The sequence below is a fragment of the Mesoplodon densirostris genome, chromosome X (assembly GCF_025265405.1).
Source record: "Mesoplodon densirostris isolate mMesDen1 chromosome X, mMesDen1 primary haplotype, whole genome shotgun sequence".
NCBI lineage: Eukaryota > Metazoa > Chordata > Mammalia > Artiodactyla > Ziphiidae > Mesoplodon > Mesoplodon densirostris.
In genome coordinates this window covers 67,907,722-67,923,847 of record NC_082681.1, presented here as the reverse complement: position 1 = coordinate 67,923,847, position 16,126 = coordinate 67,907,722, and the positions used below count along the sequence as shown (strand labels likewise).

The 16,126-nt window shown below is 31.6% G+C and overlaps 1 protein-coding gene across 2 annotated transcripts in view; it reads right to left on the bottom strand.

Moving 5' to 3' along the window:
* RPS6KA6 (ribosomal protein S6 kinase A6) overlaps positions 1–16,126 on the bottom strand; it is a 161,534-nt gene that overhangs the window by 31,009 nt on the left and 114,399 nt on the right. For both annotated transcript variants that reach the window (XM_060086685.1, XM_060086684.1), the window contains exons 15-20: positions 15,612–15,734; positions 14,990–15,079; positions 13,646–13,804; positions 11,090–11,251; positions 6,346–6,422; positions 4,415–4,532 (exon numbers count right to left, since the gene is read on the bottom strand). In XM_060086685.1, coding sequence (XP_059942668.1) covers positions 4,415–4,532; positions 6,346–6,422; positions 11,090–11,251; positions 13,646–13,804; positions 14,990–15,079; positions 15,612–15,734 — 729 coding nt within the window. The remainder of the gene's footprint in view (positions 1–4,414; positions 4,533–6,345; positions 6,423–11,089; positions 11,252–13,645; positions 13,805–14,989; positions 15,080–15,611; positions 15,735–16,126) is intronic.

The following is a 16,126-nucleotide window of genomic DNA, read 5'->3' as shown; positions in this document are numbered from 1 at the left end:
TGTCTTCTTTGTAGAAATGTCAATTTAGATCTACCACCCACTTTTTGATTGGGTTGTTTGTTTTTTTGATATTGAGCTGCATGAGCTGTTCATATATTTTGGAGATTAATCCCTTGTTGGCTGCTCCATTTGCCAATATTTTTTCCCATTCTGAAGGCTGTCTTTTTGCTTTGTTTATGGTTTCCTTTGCTGTGCAAAAGCTTTTAAGTTTAATTAGATTCCACTTGTTTATTTTTGTTTTTAGTTTCATTACTCTAGGAGGTGGATCAAAAAAGATCTTCCTGAAATTTATGTCAAAGAGTGTTCTGCTTATGTTTTCCTCTAAGAGTTTTATAGTGTCCACTCTTACATTTCAATATAGTGTTTTAACTGTAAAGCTGCTGTTCAATATAGATTAAGTAACAAGTAAAAAGCTTTGGTATACTTAATTTCCATATTATAAGAAAAAAGTAGATGAATGATAACACCTTTCCTCTGAGCCTTAAAGGGTTATAGACCTCTTTCTTCCCCATTCCATCCACATAATCCAAGCCAATCAAGCCTTTCTTCCTCCAGAAAGTCTTCCCTAACATGTGGTAGACTGAAAAGAGTATTGGACTGAAAATCAATTCCAGCTATGCCACTCAGTGTATGACCATGGACAAAATAAATTCTGCACACCTTGGTTTATCTATCTGCAAAATGATGGACCAGATCCCACCTAGCTCTAGAAATCTATGACTTTTAAATACATGAACAAAAGACTTCACTTAAAAGCAACTTCAAGGCAAAATGGAAAATAAATATTTACATAAAACCTGACCACTTATTTCAAATTTCACAGTGGTACATATATACAATGGAATATTACTCAGCCATAAAAAGGAATGAAATTGGGTCATTTGTTGAGACGTGGATGGATTTAGAAACTGTCATACAGAGTGAAGTAAGTCAGAAAGAGAACAAATATTGTATATTAACGCAGACATGTAGAACCTAGAGAAATGATACAGATGAACCGGTTTACAGGGAAGAAGTTGGGACACAGATGTAGAGAACAAACGTATGGACACCAAAGGGGGAAAGTTGCAGGGAGCTGGGGGTGGTGGTGTGATTAATTGGGCGATTGGGATTGATATGTATACACTGATGTGTATAAAATTGATGACTAATAAGAACCTGCTGTATAAAAAGAAAAAAAAAAAGAACCAAAACAGCCAAGACAATTTTGAAGAGGAAGAAGATGTGGTAGTGATAAGGTGTGGAGACTTATTTACGCAATAACGTGACTTTTAAAATAAAACTAGTGTAATGTTGGCATGGGAGTGGGCAGGTACTGTATGTCAATGTAATAGTTCAGAGTGCTCAAGAAATGACCCACATATAATGAGAACTTGGTGTTATTATAAATTGGCATTATATTGATTAATCAAAAAAAAAACCAAAAACCTGACCACTTATTTCAAATTTATAGCCATTCACAATAGGAAAATATTTATATTTCTATATTGGACAAAAAAAAGCTTAGAGTGTAAATTAACAATGCAAGGTATACTTGAAAAGATTAAATAGCTTGTGAAAAGAGAATTCAACTAAGTATTTATTATGCTAGGAATGATAGGAAATGCAAAAGTGAATATGACATTTAAAGCTCCCTGAGTGGGAAAAATAAAAATGCGTACAAATGAATATATAACCAGGGAGAAAGTGATTAAGTACTAATATTCTGATAAAAGTACATACAAAGCAGTAATAGGAATGCAGTTGAGGAAAAGCACAAGTTGCTCTTTTTAAAGAAGGCAAGGGAGGAAGCCACAAATAACTGTCCTATAAAAACTTCTACTGCACAATTCTTTTTTTGGTCAAGGGTGCATGTCGCTGAAATAAGTGACATTTTACTTACTTAAATTATTGTAAAATTTAGATAGAAATGCCTTCTAATTAATCAAGTATTACTGTGTTTATTTTTAATATATTGTGACACCATGAAAATTTCATTACTCTGTTGCCTCTTCTACTTTTGTTTTGTTTATCAGATTCTTCTCCTTTTCCCAAGTGTTTAACAAAAGGGAAGCAGCAATGTCAATGTTCTCAATGCTGAAACTATTGTAGCAATAAGACACACAAAGCTAACATGACTTCCACTATCACCCCCACCCCCACCCCACTTAACTGAATGAACAAATTCTAGGAACTGTGCATGGACAGGAGGCAAACAGAATCATTTTCTATATGCTTCTGATAGTGACACTCACCAATGTCAAGAAAAGCACTGGAAAGGGAAAAACAACTTATAAGGAACTATAATTGAGTAAAACAATTGTCATGAGGTGACAGTAAATGTTACAGTTCTCCCAACTAAAGGGAACTAGTATAAGGGGTTATGGGTAACTGAACAATAGTTTACCTTCATTACTAATTTAAAACAGACAAGAAATTATCGAATTGTTAAAATGTACAGATTTTTTTAACTTCATATAGCTCATTTGCTCAGTAATCTGCCACCATTTTCCGAAAAATTCCATAGACAGAACTAAAGTAATTTAATCCATAAAAAGGGAATACATGAAAGACCTTGTGAAATATTTCAACATCCCCCAATATCTTTTTCTGCTAATTTCTCCAGAATATCAGACTAAATGAGGCAAGAATAAAACTGAATTTTGATATCTATTATTCCTTAAGCACTACACAGACACAAACATAAAACACACAGAACATGGAAAACCAAAAATCTAAGCACAAGTGGCATATAAATCTCTATTTCAGCATTAGATTCACTGTTGCTAGTTATTATTATTTTTTTTTTAGAGGAACACAAGAGTATCATGTGTATAGCTTTAAACATTGGAAATGTTCCTTGGGAAAATGTACTTTTTTTTTTACATCTTTATTGGAGTATAATTGCTTTACAATGGTGTGTTAGTTTCTGCTTTATAACAAAGTTAATCAGTTATACATATACATATGTTCCCATTTGACGCATGGCCTGGCTGACTAGAAAACACATATATTTAATTAATAAGATTAGTAGTTTCAATCACTTTATAAAGGGAAATCTGACAAATTATAAATAAACCAAATTGCATAGAAATGGAATTCTGGAATTGGAAGGAACCAAAGGGAGAACTTAATCCCCAAATTTTACAGATGAGCAAACTGAAGCAGCTAGTTAGTAGATCAAAAACTAGCACTCAGTTCTCTTGGCTTCCAATCAGGTGTTCCTTTTACTATACCACACAGCACACTTGTGTTATGACTAAGATCCAAACACAATCCCCTCCTTGTGTTTCTAATGTTTAAAAGGTAATGATAATCAAATCCCTGATTGTTTTATTCTACAGTGATCAGGATACAAGTTTTACTCCATAATGTATCCTACAGATTAGCTAATGTCCATGAGACAATAAGGTTTTGTCATTAGCAGATATTAAATACAAGGAAATCCTTTTGTCTTAAAATGTTTTCTACTGCAAAATGTAGCTTAAAAGCTTTAGGGCCCTATAAACCACATGCTGACAACTTTGGGTTGTTGTTTTAAAACTTAAAATTTTTAGACCATAAATGTAAGAATTAGTATTCAAGCCTTGACCTGTTATTTTTTCCCTAAACTAAGTAAGGCCAGTTACTTTGAAACTTCACTAATAATGACAGCCACTAGCCACCTGTGGCTATTAAACACTTTTAAAATGTAGGTATGTCCAAATTCAGACAGGCTATAAGTATAAAATACACACCAGAATTTGAAAAATTAGTATGAAAAAAGAATGTAAAATATCACTAATTTTTAAAATATTGATTAGATGTTAAAATATTTTGGATATACCAGTTTAAATAAAATATATTATTAATATTAATTTTGCCTGTTTCTTTTTGTTTTTAATGTGACTACTAGAAATTTTAAAATTACATACGTGGCTTGCATATTGAACATTTCTATTGAACAGCTCTTAGCCATCAATCGTAAATATTTAGGTACAACTGATAAAAAGTTTGTATATTCTCTAAGAATAAGTTAACATTATAAAAATCACCTACATAATCACTAGTCAATGTCTGTAATAAAGAAGATATGATGTGTAAAAACATACTAAATGCAGAAATCAATTTTAGTTGGCTTTATGTATTTTTCCTCAGTAGATTTACATTTTTGGTTTTGGTTAATACTGGAAGTGGTTTATATTCCCTGATCACATATGAACTGATAAGAGAGAAATGTGTCCCAGAAGCATGGCAAAAAAAAAAAAAAAAATCAGCCTTTGTCTTCTTCAATCCACACATATATGTGAGTTGACTTAAAAACAAATACTGTGGTTTAAAAACAAATAATGACATAAAACATCATCAGATACTCTGCAAATGCAGGCTAGGCTATAACTTAAAGATTTCAGGAATTAACAGTAATTCAACAAAACAAAACATTTATAATTTATACCTTTGCTCCATCTGAAATACTGTCCCAGTCTCCACCACTCAAAGAGAACTTTCCATTGCCTATACGCAGCAGTATCTCTTCAGGAGTATCATTGGGGCCATTAGCAAATGGAGTGTAGCTATTAATAAAAAAGATTTAAGTATACATAAGGGCCTAACATATACATTACATTAATTGAAAGTGATGAGTATAGAACTACAAGAATATATTTACTATAGCAAATTAAGAATACCACCTAAAATTTCCCTTTACTGTTCATATCAAATTTTACATTTCAAACAATAAACTTAATCCTAATGAATTATTTAATAAAATGAAGAGTCTTGCCTACATTAATCTTCTTTTTTGCCTTTGATCAGTTAATCAATGTAAAATAAAATAAAGGTAGCTTTTTATGTAGCTCTACATTCTGAAAATCAGACCAGAATGAAACATGCAAATTTTATATTCTCACAGGCATAAGTTAGCAAACCAAATATACCTACTATGAAGAAATTGTTAATTTTATATATTCATAATATAGTTATTGAATTGGCTCAAATTTATTCGTTAGCATTTTATCAATATTATCAGTGAAAACAAGTTAACAATAGTTTTAATTAATGTTTATGAAAAACTGGTTAAATATTTATATCAATGTAACAGAAAAATCCTCTATAGCCATTAAAATTATTACATGGATCAATATTTACAGACAGGAAGACAAAATACATTGTATGAAGTTAAAATAGTTTAAAAAATAATTATAGAGTGACAAAAAGTGATCAGTTTTATACCATTGTAACAAATGGAACTAAAAATGGTATTCAAATTTGGGAACAGAAAGACTTATGGTTAAAAAGTTTGAAGTAGATGTCTTAATATGATACTGTGTTAATTCCCTCATGTAACCATTAAGTTGAGATAAACACACATACATATGCACACACACAAAATGTTTTGGTTAATCATAAAGTAAATATTTGAAAACAGCTATCTAGAAATCATATCCCATGGTTTGAAACCAATACTGCTGATTGCTGTTCACAAGCAAACTTGAGCTAACCTTAATTTTAGCACTTGCTGTGGTCTATAAGTATTTTGCATATATCTAAAAGTACATGGAATATACTGACATGTGATTATCACCAAGCCAATAAATAATTTAGAGTCACCATTTTCATAACTTATCTTTATAAAGCTCCTGCTATGTCAAGCATATTTAATTATACTAAATGGCTTCTTTAAAAACTCACACCTAAGTACATTGTAATTATATTATAATTCTTCAAATTCCATTCTACACATTAGACTTTGCTAAACCTAGCCTTTATCTACAGCTACACATTTTTACTCCTAAATAAAAGTGCTACTCATTATTAAGAGTAAAACAGCACTTGTATTATTTATAAATTAACAATATTAACACAATCCAATAGTTACATTTTTTAGTATTTCTTTATCCTTTTAAGAGAAGGCAGCTGTGCGTGCTTCTGTAGTTTAGTATTGTTAGTACTTTATTTAGCTTTGTTATAAAGCTCAATCTTACTAAATCTCTATTGCCAAGAGAATCAAAATTCAAGTACTTAAAAAAAATTAACATCAGCAAGTTCAGTGGGTAAGCACCTGCTGAACCAAGAAATTATTTTATGCTCAAGTAAACATTGTCAAAAAGTAATGCACTCAAATGTAAAATATCAAAATAAAAATATATGCTTTATTTTAGAAGTTTTAGTTCTAATTGAACAATCCTTTAATTATATATCTAAATAATGCCTCCTTAAACACCTTACCTTATGTTTTTTAATTTTATAAGTACATAATATATAATATTTTGAAATGTTGATAGCATTTTCCTTAAGGTTATTTTCACCTGTGCTCTTTCTAGATGAAAATATACAGGTGAAATTCAAATAATGATGTGAATTAATTTGAGTATATAAATTTCTTACCCAGCCAACATTGTGTAAAAAAGGACTCCCAGACTCCAAATATCACAAGCAGCATCATAGCCTTGTTGCATAAGAACCTGAGAAAGAAATACTCATTTGGTACTACTCAGTATAAACTCAGTTTTCTCATCTAAAAGAAAGTTGTGCTTCTAATAACCTCACAAATGTTCACAATTTAGCTCATTTTAATCTTTTCAAAAATAGATTCACAATGTTAAAGGGAAAGTCTTCTGCAATTAACAAGCATTCAATAAGTGGCTATTAACGTGATTAAGCAACATGAGCGATACAAAAAAACAACCTTTTAAGACATGATCCCTGACCTCAATGAGCTTTCACTCCTCCTCTCAGGAAATCCAGATACATCAAAATTTAAAATAATAGGTACAGAGAGCTTAATATATTCTACACAGAGTACTGTCTTTTAACCCTGACACTGACTCTATGAGATAGATATTACTTCCATTTTGAAGAAGAGGAAACTGACGTAAATGTTCAGTAATTTGCCCAATATCACAAAACTAGTGAGTGGTGGAGCAGGCATTCTTACTCTAGTGTCTGTGATTTTCATATCTATGATAATTGTCTCCTTACTACACAAGAGGTGGTAAGATAATATATAATCTTATGAAAGCAAGATTAATTTATATTTTACATACAAGGCCCATGTCTTAAAAAAATCAGTGTATGTCTGGATCACAAACACACATTTGATAAATTCTGAATGGTTTCGTTAATTTTTCATATAATAATTTAGGTAGTTTTTTTTCTTTTGAGACTAGTATTAATAAAAATCAAATAACATATTTATTATATATTCATGTGAATATTCTCTGTGAAGTTAATAGCTAGTTTGAGGTGAAATGAGGCATTTTTTTACATTTAGAAAAACAAGTCCACTGCTAAAGCCTTTAGACATAGGAAAAAAATAGAAACATTATTAATACATTAACACTGGGGATTGTATAACCACCAGAATGGGCATTTCATTTATAAAAGGCTAAACATATTAATGTTTAGCTTTGACAATGGCCAGACTTGAATAATAAGTATCTAACTAAATTAAAATTCAAGATATAATGTTTTTTTTTCATAGCCAAAGTGTATTTATAAGAACACACGTATCGTCAAACTTAGGAAGCTGAATAGGCTATCAAAATACCTATTTAACTGGCTTATGTAAATAACACAAGTGGAGACTACAAAGGCCCTAATAAATAATGAGGTAGAGCTAAACAATTCACATCACGATAAGCCTAACCTGGCATCCTCTAGTGAACCATAAACTTCTCCTGCTATTTTCCCTTATCTCTTTCCTTTTCTCATAACTTCCTTTTTTTAAAAATAAATTTATTTATTTAATTTATTTATTATTCTTGGCTGCATTGGGTCTTTGTTGCTGTGTGCGGGCTTTCTCTAGTTGCGGCGAGTGGGGGCTACTCTTCGTTGTGGTGCACGGGCTTCTCATTGCAGTGGCTTCTCTTGTTGTGGAGTATGGGCTCTAGGCACGTGGGCTTCAGTAGTTGTGGCTTGTGGGCTTCAGTAGTTGTGGATCACAGGCTCTCGAGCGCAGGTTCAGTAGTTGTGGTGCACAGGCTTAGTTGCTCTGCGGCATGTTGGATCTTCCCAGACCAGGGCTCGAACCCATGTCCCCTGGATCGGCAGGAGGATTCTTAGCCACTGTGCCACCAGGGAAGCCCTCTCATCATTCCTTGCAGTTCTGGGCATCACCATGTTTTCCCTGGTTCCCTTAGGACAATATGTTTAAAGGTTCCCAGGTGATCCAATGCAAAGCCAAGGCTGAGGGACTGCTTAGTGAACTAGTTGGACAGGCAAGGGTTAATCAGTGAGTCAGCTATAGGTATTTCATACTCCCAAAACCTTCAGAGTTAATGAGAAGAAATGCACTGGAGGGATCATATTGCTTAATCTAATTAGGGTCAACCATGAAAAACTTGGTTTAGCTTTACCACACACTTAAACCCATTTTGTATGTGTAAAGAAAAGGCAGTCTACTTTTGTTCTAGAATAGGTCTCAATGTCCTTTTAATAGTAAGAACATACAGCCATAAAAAAACAAGGCAAGGTAGCGGGATGAATGAAAGAGTACAATGTAGAAAGTAACGTCTTTCATACCTTCTTACTTGCATCAAGTTAAATACAAAGAAGATAGAAGTCAGAATTAAAGTAGTTAATGACTTTACTTTCTCTCTCATTTGGCTTCCCAAATCCTCAAAATGTAACATAGACAGAGATTCTCATTCAGATAAATTCATATTTGGAGCAAAACATATGACAGCCTAAAGCCAGAGCAAAGCAGGGTAATTTCACATTTACTTTTTTAAAAGAGTTGCAGGCATAGCATCCATCCAATATATTGTAAATTCCTTTACTTCAGGATCATTCTTAGACCTCAGTAGACATTAAATGTCAGTTGAATAATATGATAGATTTGCTTTTATAAAAGAATAAATATTTTTTGAGATACATTAATTTTTGTGACATAGGTATAGTACAAAACACATCTTTTAAGTAAACTAGCCTTAAGAGGTTGACTGAATTGATGCATATCAAAAAAGTGAATGAATATTCCTTATTGTTCAGCTGAAATTGTACTACTAATTAGTTTCTCTTTTCGCAAATAAGGGCTCTTAATGAACTGTGATGAAATAATGAATTTATACTCATAAATGCTATTATTTATTCAAATATCTGCATGGATACTTGAATCTTTCTGATTCTAGTTTAAAAGATAATGCATTTCATACACTTCACTAATAATTTTTGAAGGGGACTGAAATTTTAGAAACAAATCTTACCCCAAACCTGTTTTTCCTTTATAACAATTTACAAATATGCATTGATTGCTAGCAGAGGCTTCAGCTCTTGATAATAAAACTTTTCAAAGCATTTTGAAAATACAAATACTAACCTAGCCAAACGTAGTTCAGACACTAGAGGCATTAGTTACAGACAAGTGGTCTCCACGTGCCCACCTGAAAACCTTCACTACTACAATGGTGAGAGTGTCTTACTACAATGGAAGTCTGTTAGGATAAAAAGCATCAATGGGCTGTATTCTACTCTGCAGATTTGTACTCATTTGAAAATATTTACCTAGCCATTAATCTAAAAATGTTTACCTAACCATTAATCTAAACACAGACATACTGTATATTTTTCATTTTAATGAAATGAGAAATATACAGTAACCCTATATTTAACAGAAGAGCCTTAATCTCAAACTTCTCTCTTCCTATTCTATAAAACCATTAAAATGCCCTAGAAAAGCTTTTTTTTTTTTTTTTTTTTTTTTAATGTCTAAGATATCTCTTACACCTGGGGGCAGTACAATAACCCCTTCTTGGATCATGCATGCATCCCAATTTTTGTTGTGGGAAATACAGTTTCTATATATTTTAATGTGATAAAAATGTGTACATTAATTATTCTATGAATATAATTAAAATATAGATTAAAGCACATTCTCTGCATACATACATAACTTTTACAGGGCAAATCTTATCATAAAAACCCTGTAAAGCAGGTGTTATATGTCTTCCTCAACATTAACATCTTAAAGGAAGATTTAATAAATTTTAACATGGGAACTTTTCACTAATACAAAGTTATTTTCCTATTCTATGTTTCTATTTTCATCACTAGAAATATTTTTTTTCTAATAGCTACATTAAAATACAGATTTGTTGATATTTCAACACAAGAAATATGCTGTATCTTGTATTATATCTGATGTGCAATATTATCCATAAAGGACTAGTATTTAATGCAAAAAAATAAAAAAAAATGCACATAAGATAGGAATTCATCCTCAAATTATTTTATTCTTCTTCTGACTTAGAAAATTCAATTTTTCTAACTTGAGGATATCTGTGTATTTTGATTTGTGTTAAACATCTGATAATTCATATGACTTAGCATTATTCATAACATATAAGAAGAGTTCTTGACTTTTACAAAGAAAACTTATAAAGGATCTATATGACCAATGCCATCCCTGATTCATTTTTCATCACCCATACTTCCACTGCTGTGGGAGTTGCTACTGTCAAAGCTCCCATCCCCATTACCAGAACTGACAGACTGCTGGAGCTTGCCAAATGTGAAACGTGCACCCCTTGACTTCCACATCATCACCTTTCCTGTCTCTTCTCTCTAAGATCTACATATGAATGTTATTTGCCAAGAAAAACCCTACTGCTTATAAAAAACCTTGTGAAGCTGCTTTCTCCATGAATTAGAAGATCTTAAAGATAATCAGGGATGACATTGCCCGTGTTATGTATAATGCTAAATAATATAAATCACCTCATGTTCAGCACAAACCAAAATATCTGAAAATCTATCCTGGCTTTGTTACTCAGTGAATGCTGATATTATGTACTTTGAACCTCAGTTTCCTCCTTTAGAATATTTAATATGTTTAAGGTGAGGTTATCTTCACTCTCTGCCCTGCTCTAAAAAGATATGATTCTGAAACCACTATGTAACCCAACAGAATAGAATAATCTGATTATTACATTCAGGTTGGTTTTAGATGCTAGTTATTGGTCTGAATATTTATATTGGGAGTTATCAGAATTCAATGACTTAAAGAGCTTTATAGCTGGGAAAGGACAAGATAACTCAGTTTTTACCTACCTACCATAACATATACATGATATCAAATACATTTAACTAAAGGAAAAGAATGAAAGGCAAATACTGAAGTTTTAAAGAATACCTCAGGTGCCACAAAGTTTGCAGTGTAGCATGGAGTTAAGAGAAGTCCATTTTCTCCTCGAAGTTGTTTTGCAAACCCAAAATCACAGATTCTAATGGAGTCTGCGTTGGCTGATTCATCCATGTATAAAATATTACTGGGTTTAAGATCACGATGAACAACCTTGAACATTAAAAAAAGCTTTATATTTCTATAGCTAACTAAATATCTGTGGAATAAAACATTGTAAGTTAATATATTTCCAGGAAAAGGAAATGTCTCAATAATAACATTTTGAAAATGATACTTTCTCAAACCATGATGGCCCTGACAACCTGAAGTACACAGACAAAATTATCTCTATCAGACAGATGTGCCAGTTTTTATCAAGCCACCAGTTTTGTTAACCACTTCTAATCTCAAAACTCAATTATCAGGTCCACTTGTAGATATAATGGACTAAGACCCTACTCAATACCCCCTCCCCACGGTAAACAACTATAAAACCTAAGTAGAAAAATCAACCACCTTGAAGGTACTGGGGAATGAGCAAAAGGAGACAAGACTCTGGTGGGGAGTACATACTTGGTTGAAGGAGGAAGCTGCATGAGTAGTTTCCCATATCAGTGGCTTTCAGCCTAGAGCTTAGTACAGCCCCTAGGGCACACTGTGGTAGTAAAGACATGAAGAAAAGGCCACTGTCTTTCTGACCTGGAGGACCAGAAAAGAAATGCTGGGAAGCCGTGAATGCTGCTTGGAGGAATACAGTAAGGGAAAGAGCCAAAACTGACCCTTGAATCAAAAATGTGTAGAGGAGGCTCAAAGTAATTCATAAAGACAAAAGATATAGACAGAGACCACAGCTGCTGCTCAAAAAGCAGTGTCTTCAGCACAAACCCTGCTAAGAAAATTACCCACAGAAAACAAAACAAAACAAAACAAAATAATCACTGGAGAAAAGTAACAGAATATAATAAATCTCCATAAGTTAATACACAAATGTGCAGTACACAATCCAAAATTATCTGATATACAAATAACCCCTCCCCCCAAAAAATGGAACACAGTTTCAAGAAAAAAGAAAATCAATTCCATCTCCAATATGAACCATGTTGGACCTAACAGCAAGCATTTTAAAGTGGCTATTATTGTGATATGATAGATGCGCTAGGTAATGCTATGGTGGTAATCATACTGTAGTATATAAATGTCCCAAATCAACATGTATACCTTAAATGTACACAATGTTATATGTCAATTATAGCTCATCAAAATGCCTTTGTTCAAAATTCACAAGACTAAATAAATATAAGAGAAATAAAAAAAATAAAATAGCTATTATAACTATCTTCAGTGAAGTAAAACAAAATGCTTTCAATGCATGAAAACTCGGCAGAAAAACAGAAACAGTAAGAACCAAATGAAATGCTAGAAATAGAAAATATTCTGAAATTCTCTATGTGATGATTTTCTTTCTGATACACTATCCACTTCATTCAATCTAGTCCTATTTTTAATCAGTAGTTTACTACATTAAAAGGTCTTTCAAGACAAGGATCACGACTAAAACCCATGGTTGAATCTGCAATACCTTTTACAATGTCTGGCATGTAGAAATGCTCAACACATGTCTGTCATTAATTTACTTAATTGATGTATTGTTTAGTTTATAAAATAATAAACAAAAGAAAAGATGTTTATCATTTTCTTCTTCTCAAAAATTCTGGCCATCCTTTATTTTAGAGTGTGTTGATAAAGACAATCAAGGAAGTAAATTATTATAGAACTACTCCTTTAGCATTATACAATTTACATTTCAAAATGCTGAAAATGTACTCTATAAAACCACACTCAAAAATGAGTTCTGGTCCCTGTAGAATTTTCATTATGTCATTTCTGAGTCGTTCATTGTTTTATTGTTTATAGGTAAGTGGGTACATATCTACTACTACAACTATTCAAACTTACATTTTTAAATTATTTGTGACTTTGTTTTCTTGTTTAGCTATATATATAATAAAAGTGACCTTGTTTTGATAACTCAGTTCATTTTCTTTCTTTATGAAGAGATAGGAAGCAAAATAACAGGCCTGCACCTCCACTAGAAATTTCAATATAGTAATACTTCAAATGTTTAGAATCCAAATTTCTTACTGTATTGGGGGAGGGGCTGGTAACATCAAGATATGCAGTCTTGCCAGAACTTTATATGTTAGGCATAGTATAATTTGAATAATATTCACAACATGTCCTTGGATAACGTTTTTATGTTTCACTTTTAAGTTTGATTAGGTTTAATTATTTAAAAGTCAAGGTTAGATATATTTATATAATTCAAACCACTTTTAAAACTAATATGCTATTAAATTAGGGCTAACAAGTAGAGTGAAGAAAATTAATAAGGTATTATCCAATTTCCTAATTCTATAACCTTCACTACATTATGAATTTTATTATGCTATTCTGTATAAAAATACATGATAGAAAAAGTAATTCATTTTAGGTGTCATATCCTATATATTATTTTGTGAAGATATAAGCCCCAGAATTAAAAGGTAGAATATAATTACAACTTACTCCTTGACAATGAAGATAGTCAACTGTGTTAGTTATTATAAACAGTACATCTCTAGCTTCCCGTTCTGAAAAACATTTTTGTTTGAGAATACGGTCAAGTAGCTCTCCTCCTTTCATCAAATCCGTAACAAGGTAAACATATCTACCATCATCATAAACCTAAAAAAGAACATATTTTTAAATGATATTATTTATAATTATAATTCTGAAATGTTTTAAATTATATTTACTTTGCTTTTCTAATGAGCCTCTAGTGTTAAAAAATATATATTATTCCTTTAGTATTAATATAGTGCAGGCTCTACTGAAGGTTAAACTGGCTAAATGGACTCTTACACCATTCTGTGAGACCATGTTAAACATATAATTATATTAACTTTTGAAGTTTTCTGTTATACTTCATCAAATAATATAAATGGAAAAATAGAACTTTGTGCCTCTCAAATGGCATCTGTCTCATTTTGCTACTGTATTATAGGCACTTTCCTTCCTTAATGATAGTAAGCTTCCTTCTGGAAGTAAATATATTATTTGTTTTTTTTAAATATCTTCCCCATAGTCTTTTATCTGACTTGGTGTCTTCAATATTTGTTGACTTCAAATACCATATCAAGGAGAATATATTAAAAATATGTACACCCTTTTATTCAGAGCATGTGATATCTACATCTACACATACAAACACATATGTGTAGACATATATCTATCTATCCACACACATACATACATTTACATATATATAAAATACTATTTAAGGATTATAAATCAAAATGCCTATCATATTATCTGAAGCAAACTGATCAAGGTGATGGTTTATTTGTCTGCCTTTTCTACAGAGGAAAGAGCATTATTTTCTTTACATAAAAAGTCAGCATTCAGTAACATCTATTAATATGAGTCATATGTTCACTTTAAAAAAAGTAGACTAATACTATTTCAGCCAAGCAACACTCCACAGTGCTACAGCCAATTGCTGTACAATCAAGAAAGTAAAATATCCTAGAATTTGGCAGATTCCCAATCTCCTGTATCTTCTATACTTGTAGTACTAGAGAATAATAAATGTTGCTGGTGATAATGTTAAGTAGCTAACATCTAGAATACATTCAAGTAATCAGGACACTCTCATTTACCAACCATCATAGTTCCTTTCTGATGTTTTATAAGAAGGGTAGTAGTGTAAAATCATAGGGGGAAAAAGAACTGAAGTGGCAAATTTAAGAGTCTTAAGATTTTGTGGCATGAAAGTAAGCATACCATGGACATGAAAAGTTTCAATAAGAAAATAAAGTGCTAAGTCATAACTTCATTAACTTAGCTGATACAGAGATTTTAGATACTTACATCCTTTAAAGTGATAATGTTAGGGTGTTGTCCATAGCGCATCAAAATTTCAATTTCTTCTGAGGGGTCTCTTTTACTTTTGTCAATGATCTAAGAAATAAGACAAGAAAAATCTCAGAGGAAAAATATTTTATTTGTCTAAAAATGAACGACATAATTTCAATCTGGTTATATTTTCAAGCAAATAATAAAACTCAAGAGTAATGTGTGTCTCACATTATTTTAATATTTAAAATTTTCCTATAACTGAAACAATAAAAAGCAGAGCACTTTCTTCAACATTATATTCCATCTAACTAAAATTATACTGATAATTTGATCCAAATGTGACAGTAATTGTCACAATTGCTCAATCTTAATATACTACATTAAAATAAAATTATTCAAAAGCAAGACATTCATGAAACACACTGTTCCTCCAAAATAAAGTCTTTTTTTATTGAACAAAATAAAGTCTTGGAAAGAAATTCAAAATGAAAATATTAAGTCTTAAGAGGTTTTCCTCATCATTTTATCTTTGCTTTCTCCACTTGCTCCACTGAAAAACTATCGGTCAGTTAACCTGCAATTTAACTTACACATATAAAACAAACAACAAAAAAGTTAGCCTCAGAGACAATACCTTCACTGCAAATTCCATGTTGGTAGCAGTATGTATGCATCGTTTGCAAACAGAATAGGAGCCAACACCAATATCCTCTTTCAATTCATATGCTTCACCAAATTGTGCAGCATTTCCATTTATCTGTTTGTGTTAAAAAGTAAAATACAAAAGAAAATGATATGGTTTCACATTTTTTATCTTCTCTCCTAAGTATACATTCTTCTTAAATCTTTTAAAATCAAGAATAATTCTAGAGAAGTTTTATCAGTATTTATAAATGGTTTACACAGATTCTGAACTGATCCTAAATTGTAGACTTTCTAGATCCCCAAAGCCAATACAATAATTAAATCAACTAGCTAATACACCACCCATTACATTTTCTTGCCAAAAGAGATCACATAAATACATAAATATAATTAAAGGTTATTACTGTCTGTTTTTTTCCAAAACATATGGAGACATCTTTAATTCATTATACAGAGATAAATGAAGCAGTTAAAATCATTTAAAAATCACTGTAAATCCATTAG